General features: G+C 36.0%; 1 protein-coding gene across 1 annotated transcript in view; it reads right to left on the reverse strand.

The window, feature by feature from the left end:
• Positions 1-231: 231 nt before the first annotated feature.
• The window catches only part of WWC3 (WWC family member 3), a 63,455-nt gene continuing 53,188 nt past the window's right edge, over positions 232-10,498 (reverse strand). Inside the window, exons 15-22 of the mRNA XM_010167474.2 lie at positions 8,658-8,825; positions 7,828-7,979; positions 6,960-7,119; positions 5,619-5,783; positions 4,004-4,096; positions 2,711-2,938; positions 1,828-1,955; positions 232-371 (exon numbers count right to left, since the gene is read on the reverse strand). Of these exons, the coding sequence (XP_010165776.1) occupies positions 305-371; positions 1,828-1,955; positions 2,711-2,938; positions 4,004-4,096; positions 5,619-5,783; positions 6,960-7,119; positions 7,828-7,979; positions 8,658-8,825 (1,161 nt within the window). The 3' untranslated portion in view covers positions 232-304. The remainder of the gene's footprint in view (positions 372-1,827; positions 1,956-2,710; positions 2,939-4,003; positions 4,097-5,618; positions 5,784-6,959; positions 7,120-7,827; positions 7,980-8,657; positions 8,826-10,498) is intronic.

A 10,498-nucleotide genomic window follows, 5' to 3' on the forward strand; every position in this document is an offset into this window, starting at 1 on the left:
AAATAAAACAGCATAAAAACTGTACACGCTCTTAACAGGATAGTCGATCTTTTATAAAATAACTTGTCTTCAGAGATGTCAGTTTCACAACAAGGAAAAACCAAGCCTTGTTGCAGTCGTTATTATAAAATATATATGTATATATATTTATATATATGTTTTTGTTTACTTTTTTTACTTTTTTATTTTTTACAAAATGTGTATATTAGCTTTTGCACAATTTTTTTTTTAAAAGAAACTTGGCTAATCTAATAACTTCATTAAAATAAAAGCGATAAATACTTCATGTTTACAATGCAACATGTCATACATCATCAGCTGGCAGAGGAGGTATGTTAATCCTTGGTCTTGTAAAAAAAGCTATCTTCTCTCTGTGATCAATATAAGATAAAAGGAAATCAATCAAACATATGCCTACATTCCCCGCCCCCAAGAACATGGTTTCTTTACTCTGATTAGTGGTTAATATTTGTTACATACTGAACTGATGGTTTATTTGAGTACAAGAGACTTACCAAAACTATTAAACCTCACTCTATACTTTTGGCAACATTCTGTTGAACACAATAACTATTTTTGAAAATTTAGGTGGAAGCATTATACAACTCAGTGAACATCAGTCATAGCTGACTGGAAAAAAGGTTTCACAGGCAAAGTCCTGCATAAGCCCCTTCTGCAATGCAAAGTTCACCCTTGCACATATTGTAACAATACCTACCCAAAAAAATGAAAAAAAAAGACAGCATTCAGAGTCATCTTTTTGCTTCTTTATTGAGCAAACATTACATGCTGCAAAGTAAGTGTCATAAGAAATGGATGTGTGCATAAAAAGGGCAAGAATTTAAACAAGGAAGACAGCTTTTGCTTAATTTTCTACTTCTCATTTTAATAAATTCCCCATACCTTTTTATATCTCAGTAGACAAAACATTAACACCCACCTTTTATTACCAGAAACTTAAGATGTAAAAACAACCCTAAAATTTCTATTCCTCTTACTTCCTCCCTACCTTTGTGTGAACAATCCTTTCAATATAATACAAGTGAAAAAAATATTAAAGGACAGCCAGCTTTTCTATTTCACTTAAGTATCCACTGCAAAAAGCTCTAAAAATCTAAACACTGGATGAAATAGTATGCTGCAACATTGTATCTGAGCTGTCCTCCACATCTATTCTGCACTAACATTTTCTTACTCTTACTGCTGCTCTCCCAATAAAAATTTTAAAAATTTTAGCGCTGAAGTAAAAAAGTCTTCCTGTGAAATGCACATTGTTTATCAATGTCACTTGTACACCAAACAAACTGTCAGGAAAAAAAATAAAGCTAAGAGAGAACACATACCATGTGAACACAAATAAAATAGGAAAAAAAAGTCCAAAGTAAAGGTTTCTTGAGAGAAAGCTAGAATATTACTGTGTAATTTTTAGGGAGAGAGTTTTACTAGTAATGTAATTACATCAAACAAACTATTTATGTTTGTTACATCAAACAAACTATTTATGCAAACTATATTTATTAGTTTGCATTGAAGAATTGACAAATCACTTGAACTTAATGGTGACTAGACTAAGTTGAAAGAATATTACTTAAAGATTTATTTTTTTAAATTTCATGTGTTTTTAGAATTGTAACACCATAATTTTACCTTAGCTTTGGCTCTCTGCACTACAAATAATTCAAAGGAAACTCATGTGTCCAAATCAATATACAGTTAAAAACTACTGGCTATACAGAAGACACACAGAATTTAAGCAAAATGCTTCAGAGAGCCTTAACCTCCCTAATGAACTGATGCTACACTATTTCAGCACACAGTACCACTTACCTAAAAGTCTGCACCTGAATAGGTTCCTTCTGATTTTGCCCACGCAACTGGTATATTTCTTTTGATGCTTTCTTTAGCATCTTTTCTGCTGCTTGCTCTTGGTGATGTTCAAATTTGGTCTGTCTCGTCTGAAAACAAGAACATAATGCTTAAAATGGTTATGTGAATAAATAAAACATATGAATACCCAGGTTAAAATAATGGATTTTTTTTTTCCCCACTCACCACAGTAGAACCACACAAGTACATTGTCTGAAATAGCTGATGATCTAAGAACTATAAATTCAAAGACTGACAGTGTTGTTTCATTTGTTAATGCTCTTCAGACAGATATGTATTAAATTCATGAAATTTACTGCACATAGATCTTTCAAGCAAGACATTAAAATAAATTTAGGCTCACTCTTTGTCTCTGATAATCCAATGACACTTGTTTGTTGTGCTGTGTTTGCCACTTTTTGCCTGTAACTTCTTTCTCCAGGAGCAGGGAAAAAAATCACATACTTGGTGAACATTCCAAATATTTGTAAAAAATATGTAAAAGATGTAAAAAATTAAATATCAAATCAGCAAAATTTCTTTCAAAGATCAGAAGTAAGAAAATTCTTAAAGTTCCAATGACAAATATCTAAAACAAAAAAATCCCAAACCAAAGTGTGCCACTGGCAAATAGTGCCATTCTCCAGCAATTGTCCTCAAATAAATACACAGTTTAGTAATAATCAATGAAATATTTTTTATTGTGCTAACTTCAAGAATATAGAAGCAACATTCATTGTTTGAAGTTCTGTAAAAACAGCTCTTTAGACCTCTTGTCACAATCAAGGAATTTTGAACCCAGAAGGTTCTGAACACGTTGAGCGCTCGTCTCGTGTTACCATACCTGCCTTTCCGCTTCCTTCAGCAAGTTTCGGAATCGCTCGTCCCGAAGGACCCAGTGGGGTAGATCTGTCTGCCCTCTGAGCTGGGCATCTTCCAGACGCTGTCTCAACTCTCTTAAAACACATATCTCCTCGTTCAGCTGTCTCTGTCTAGTTCTGGATGCCTGGAGATCCAGCTCCAGGTCTAAGGATGTCCTTGCCATAATCTCAGCCAAAGATGATCTGCAGGACTGCTGAGTTATTAGGATTCAAATAAAATGCACAATATATTACTCTCAACCTGGTATACTGGTCTCTCTTCAGCTATATAGAGCACACATTTTCTGTACTGACTTCACACAAAGTCTTTCTTGACATGAAGTTTTGGAGAGATTATTTATATCCCACAGTGAAAAACTAACTAGCTGTAAGGGTTTTCTGTACCATATGTAAACTTTCTCAATTAATGCTTTCTACTACTTCCTTTTATAGTCTCCTTTTGGCTTACAAATATTTAACTAATTTAAGTTTATGGCCTAAACTTTCACATTATGATCATAATAAAAGGGATGCAATGTGAAGAACTCATAAGAGAGTCATGACATCAGAGAATACTGTACTGAGCAAGATTCCCCTTAAAGGGCTTTATTTTATTACTGGTCTTAAGGTACATTCTGAACCAAAATAGGAAGCGTGGCTGCCTACTTGCCTATACCAGCAAGAAATTAACTTCTGCTAACCAGGCTAAGCTGTAGGCAATTTATATACAAGGCATTAGTGCCTTACCTGCCCTTCTCTGCCCACTTGGTCTGCAGCATGTGGGGTGGCATGGGGGCAAAAGGAGAACTTAGCCTATTAATTCCTGAATACTGGGGTCTCAAATACTATGGAATGCTAGGCTGCATGGGAGGATGTTTTACTGTCACATTCACACATGCTTCTCTGGGCCTGCACCTGTATCATAAACTTTTAACAATTTAACAAAATTTACATCTAAATCAATACAAATTCAGTGCCCATTAAATCAATTTTTGTCTGACACACCTTTTTTTCCTTCTCAGTAATTGTTTCAACAAAATATATTTTCCTTCTCAATAATTGTTTCAACAACATATATTTCACTTCTGTGTCTACCTTGTAGCTTAAAAAACCCAAACCAAACCCAAAACACGCACCTCCCTCCCAATTACATTACGGAAGCCTTATACATTTCCTACAAACATCAGAATGTATCTGTAGATGTTTAAAACTCAGGTATAAAAGTACTAGTGTTCTAGTAATTTAGTGAAAAGTAAAAACCAGTTTCCTAGGTATACCTGCTTATACCGCAGAGTACGCCTCTCCAATGTATTCCGGACGAAAGGGGACTTCCTTGGCAGAGTTGAACTGTCACTGTCACTGCGATACAGCTGATTAGAATAGATATTGAAAATACAGGTTGCTTACAAGGTTGTCTACATTAAGAAATATGGATTATTAGTCTTTTGCTTTTGAGATTTATTTTTAAAAATGCACTGAAACTGTCTTGTTTTAAACAACTGATTTTTTTTCAGCTTTAGTTATTTATAAAAATTTATATATAATAGTGCTCATACTGTATGGTTACAATAATTCAAGAAATCTTCAAAACCATCCATGTTTTACAGATAAGTTTCATCAAGCATTCTACTAAATATCCAAGACAATGTAAACAAAAAAAAAGGGAGGAAGAGGGAGTTAAAGGCAGTAATGTTTCATCCTAAAATATTTACTGTCATGGGCACAAACAATACAGACTCCCGCTTCTTTTCCTCCTCCGATTTTAAGTAAATGCAGATTAAGTGAGGGTGTCTGCACTGTCTTGGTTCTGGTGTGTTAGGGTGTTTTACTCGTGTTCTCTATATTATACAGAGATATGGAATCTAGAAATCAAACTGAAGAATTTGAAGGGGTCCATAGATGCACTGCGTGCAATGTAAATAAGAGCAAAACCAAGAATATCCTTGGTTTAGGAAAAAACATAAAAGTTAAAAATCATTACTGCATTTTCAAACTCAAGCTCTCAAAAGCTCAATAGCAATAGCAATTAAAGCTAGGTGAGTTCCACCAATATTGCAAAATCAATACCCATGTACTGATGAGGAAAAACTTATTTCCTGTGAGGGTGACGGAGCACTGGAACAGGCTGCCCAGAGAGGTTGTGTAGTCTCCTCTGGAGATGTTCAAAACCCACCTGGATGCAGTCCTGTGCAACTTGCTCTAGGTGAACCTGCTTTGGCAGGGGGGTTTGGACTAGATGATCTCCTGAGGTCCCTTCTAACCCCTACCATTCTGTGACTCTGTCATCTGCAATACTGTGAGCTAACTGCTTATAAGCCTTTTTCCATTTAATATAGCATCCAGCTAATACGAGCTTGAAAACTGTTCTGTTGATCCTCACTTACTTGCACCAGTGCACGCAGGAATCCTGGGTCTCACTCTAACGGGCATCCTGTGACTGACATTCATGACAGCAACCAGAGCCGTAATTTATGCAATAACCCTAAGATTGTGCATTCAGTCCCTTTTCCTAAAGTTTTAGGTGCCTGAAAGTTAAACATGGCTTCTAAGCTGTTTATACACTCATTGGCAGCACTGTACCTCTGTAAAATCAATCACCCTAGACTAAAATCTAAGGTTGCCAGGGAAAAGAGCTTAATATCTAATTTGTCATAGATTCTTAAATTTTAAACAAAATAAACTCAGGTTTAAACTCTTAAAATAAACAAGAGACCTTTTCCCCACTGAAATGTTTAAATTCAGTGAAAGATTACTCATTAGTATTAAAAAGTAGTATATGTTTTTTCTTATAAACATAATAAAGTCTTAAGAAGAAATTATAAAAAAACACAGAAAATACTTTTGTGGAGGTCCCTCCCCCACTCCCCCACCTCCTTTTTAAGCCTTACTCACTCTGCAAACATATTGACTCCGTGCTCCAGGCGAGAAGGTCTGGGAACGAACAATAGTGCTGCTGCGAACAAAAGCAGAACCCCGTGGCCTGCGGCTGGTTCTCTCTTTTGGAAGAATAGCAACTTCTTCAGGAAACAGATCCTCAGTGTTAGTTTCCTTATCCACCTAGAATTTCAATTAAGGAAAAACTTTTATTTTTTCCTTATTTTCTCTCTCTCACCAAAAACAATCGCACATTTCAACAGTATAAAAAGTAAACAATCTGCCCTGCTAGCTAGGTTCAAGTTTTAATGAGCATTGAGAACAGAGGATCAACCACCCCATTTTTTAAAAGGTTTTAAAACTAGGTCATTCAAAATATAAGATTACCTTTCAGAAGCCTTTGCTGGAACAGTAACAATTATGAGATGCAGTTATAAAGTGAATCATAGCTGCAGAGCACAAAGACTGCATTCAGCATTGGCAACTGGGCACTAACCAAGCTACCACTTGATCTCCAGCCTCAACAGGAGAAAACTGAGTCACCTCTCAGGAAGCAAGGTGACTCTGAAGCAAGTAATGACCTTAAAACTAGAGGAAGTCAAATGAAGAGAAGAAACTCAACAAAAGGGAACTGAAAGACTGCTGAAACAATGATACAAGAACACTAAAATATTCAGAAAAGCATATGCTACTCTGGCAAAGCTTCCAAACTTTAAGATAACTTGCTCCTCAACAGGAGGTATGATCTTTCCTAAAGGCAATGCAAACGGATTATGTTCCTCTGCTTCAATGGAAATAAGCTGTTTTCAGCTTATTTAGGATTATTTTCAATGTCTCATATCTTGAATACAAAAGATTTTAAAAACATAATTTTCAGCACCATTGTTCTGAAAATTCCAGCTGTATTTATTGTAACACTGAAACAGCAACGCAAGTCTTAATATTTTAAGCTTCTTTGTTCACAGTTCCTTCCAAAATTCTTATTTCTAAGAGCACTGGAATTTGATCATAATCTTTTCTGTTACAATTTCAGGTCAATGAAGACATTGATATGAATGCATATTTACAGTTTAGATAAAGGCCACAGTAAAAATAGTTTGTCTTTTGATATAAAAAAATAATTCTGTTCCGAAATAACTAGTAAGCACACAAAAACAGTTAGCCCTAAAGAGGGCATTTTTAACAACTCAAAAGGCACACCGTTGTCATGAAGGCAGTGCTCAGACAAGGTTGTTAAAGTAATTTCTGACTCTTTTCTCTCCTGATCAATTTGGACTCAAACTCAAGGAGCAGCAGTTAACACGCCCTGTGTGCCAGGCAGCGTGGCAGTTTCCCTACCGCAGAGTCTTCTCTCGTTACCTTTAGTGGTGGAGGCTGCATTTTTCCAGAACTGTACTGGCCCGCTTGAGTTGAAAACATGTGCCCAGCTAACGAATCCCCGCAAAATGGCTCTGGATAAGGAGGACTAGTCTGGGTGCAATTACTGCATCCACTGTCAACAGATTCTGCTTGCCAACTCCTGCAGTCAGAACATCACGAGAATGCAATTATGCGTCACGTTAATATATTTCATTATGCAGGTCAGTTTATCATTTTAGAGTATTATTTTTCCAATAGAAATACAGAATTTTCAAAGAGAGAACATACTCTGCTTGAATTTCTGCAGATGCAGACAAGCAAATACATTTCACACACACAAAAAATCACCTTCCCTAATTTTCTTAAAGCATATGATCTAGTCTTTATAACAACAATAAGGAAACAACAACAAAAATAACACAACTCATAACAAAACAGGCGTATTATTAATGGTGAAAGAGCATTGTAACAAACTCTGAAATATTAAGAGCTGTGTTGCCTACTTCACTCCATAAGCCTTGCAGTGCATATCTATCTTTGACATTTTCCCATGTCACCACAAAATTTCGTTTTTTTTAGTACAATGTTGTCGCAATCCCATTATAGTTGCCTCCCTAGCAAAGCTTATGTTTGATACATGTTTTCCCACTCCCCAAATTCCAAGTCCTCTAAACTCAGCAAGCTATTCAAGTAAGATTTTCTTCTGTTTGCACATCATCATGTAGTAATAGAATTGTATACTTGTAACACTAACAGCGAGCAAATCTCAGAATAAGGATGTGCTGTTTCTCCTGCTGTATTTCAGACTATACCCACATGGTAAATATCACTCAGCTGTTTGATGAGGTATTTAAACTACTATTTTTACCTTTCTGATACAGCTTCTGCCTGATCTTCCTTTCTTTCCATCTCCAGGATTTCCTCCTCTGTGTACTCCAGTTTCACTCTCTCTTCTGCCAACTCTCTCTCAACTGCTTCCAGCTGGGCGGTGGTCCTAGCTAACAGGGCTGTCACTGCATCCTGAAAGTTAAACCAGACTTCAAATAAAACCATTTGAACAAGCCAATGTATTTAATGAATATTATTCAGAGAAAACAAAATAAACACATAGCCATTGTATGTTCCTAAAAAAAAAAAACACAACAAAAAACAACAACAAAAAACCCCAACCCAAACCTGTCCTGAAACTTGATGATCAAAAAGTACATGGTGTTCCACAAATGCAATTTCTCACAGAAACCACACAGACTTCCTCTCACTGTGGAGCATCATCCAGCAAGTTAGGTCAGAAGAGACCTCTGGAGGTCACTTAGTCTGATGTCTTGCCCAGAGCAGGGACAGCTTCATAGCCACATAAGGTTGCCCAGCGCCCAGTCAAGGGCTGAAAGATCTCCAAGGATGGAAATTGCACAACCGTTCTTGTAAACCTCTTGAAGTGCAGTGGCAGAAATTTTCAATGAGTTTTAGTTAGCTGGACTAGAAACGTGGATACAAACACACACAGAGCACTATTTCAAGCACCTGTCCAGAAATGATTTAGCTTTTAATAATTCTTTTAAAATCCAGCTCTTACCACAAGAGCTAAATTAAGGTATCACTTTCTGTGCACCTCAAAAACAAACTGCACCTGAGATAAGATCACAAACAACCACCCTGCAGGTCAAATAAAGTAAACAAATCACTTTTTCAGGGCCATACTGTTTTAACTGTAGTTACATTTCCAGAAGACCGAGGAATATTTTCTTCACACTGTTTTTTGTTCTTTGCTCTCTGGGGGTCTGAACCAGTGAAGATCTGAACAGTATACCAGTGAAGCTGCATCTCACCAGAACTCTCTGCATCAGTCAGGTTTATCTGAGCAATGCCCTGGAAACAACAAAAAGTATTGACCACAATAAGATAAACATAAACTGCAGGACAGACATCTTCTCATTTAAAGAGTATTTTACTTATAACTTAACAAACCCACTTTATCAAATACTAACAGTGTCTCTTAAAAAGAGACAGTTTTGTTCTGTTGTGTTATGATGTCTAAGATACTGCATTTCTTGCCTCTTGCTTACTACCAGGAAGGATCAGAGCAGATAATTTTTTTTAAGTTGAAAAATAAAATTCCTCTGACTGATGTAAATATGATTGTTATAGCTGACAGCTCTTAATATTTTATTTTTAAAACCCTCTCAATTACATATCCGATTTCTACATTTGCTTAAAGTAATATTACTTTAACAATATTATTTTAATCTCTTTTCTTTTGAGAGAACTATATTCTGAGATACCCTTCCGTTCTCTGGTCCTCAGAGGCATCTTCCAAAGGGAAAAAAAGGCTTTTTTTTTTTTCCCCTGACTATTTATATCAGAAGGTAGTCAAATAGGTCATAAAGCCATTTTTGCACTTTCCAAGCCATCCTTACACCTCTCAGATTCAGGTGAAAACATATTTAATAGAGGCTTCCCACTGAAGGTATTCCCAACTTTAAAGCAGCCCTACTTCATCAGATAGTGCTTATGTAAGAAATTTCTGAGTGGTGCTGACCTAAATGAAAAACAGCTGTGAGCAAATCCATGCTTTTTTTGATTGTTTTTTTAATCAGTTCAGTAGCTGGACCTAGCAATGATTTTATATTAGCTAGCCTTTAATTACTGCTTTTGGCTTTATCTGGCTATCTCTACAACCTGTTCATTTCCATGCTAATGGACCACATACTAAGAACGTTTTCATTTATATTAATGAAAAAATAATGTAAAAATTGTTTTCATCTCTCACAAAACAAATAGCTGGATGCAATTATTCTAATTGAAAGGCAGCAGGAAATGTATATGGAAACTGCATTCAACTTTAAACAGGTAAAGAAACAGTTAATTGGAAAATAATAATAATAATAATAATAAAAATACTGTTTTTCCAAGATGAATGTTCCCTAGGGCTCTGTTTAAACAGGTGTATGACAGACGATGGAGAAAAGTTTTTGAGACTAACGAAATAATATCATAGTGGGATACAACATGTTACTGAGAACATCATTTTATGTCAGTATGTTGGAGGCTACAAACAGAGATGCCCTCTCATTTACATTAAAATAGATGTCTTCTAGTTATCTACTTGCTCTGACACAGCGTAAGAAACAAACATGTATGGAATACACTTTTTGCATCAGAGTTGGAAAATGCTTAAGTCATGCTGGGTTTGGTTTCAGAGGTAGAGGGTAAAGCTGTTTTCCTGTCATCAATATTGAAAAAAATGCATGTTGACTCTTCAGATGTCTGACACTGCCCTACACACCACATTTACTAAACAGCTAAGAAAGCATGCCAAAGAAGTTGCTACTACAAAGTGAATGACTAATTGAGTAGGAAATCAAACCCAATTAACAATTATCAGTACTGAAAGAACTAATTAATATTTCACCTCCACCTCAAGATTTGGAGCTTGCTCAAAAGGATGAAGAAACCAAGGTGGGTCTGCTAGCAGTCTGTCATATGCCTACTCTGATGCATTTGTTAACAACTTGGATGGTGGCATAGTAAACATAAGAAAG

Source organism: Antrostomus carolinensis, unplaced genomic scaffold (genome assembly GCF_000700745.2).
Source record: "Antrostomus carolinensis isolate BGI_N321 unplaced genomic scaffold, ASM70074v2 scaffold2335, whole genome shotgun sequence".
NCBI classification, from domain to species: Eukaryota; Metazoa; Chordata; class Aves; order Caprimulgiformes; family Caprimulgidae; genus Antrostomus; species Antrostomus carolinensis.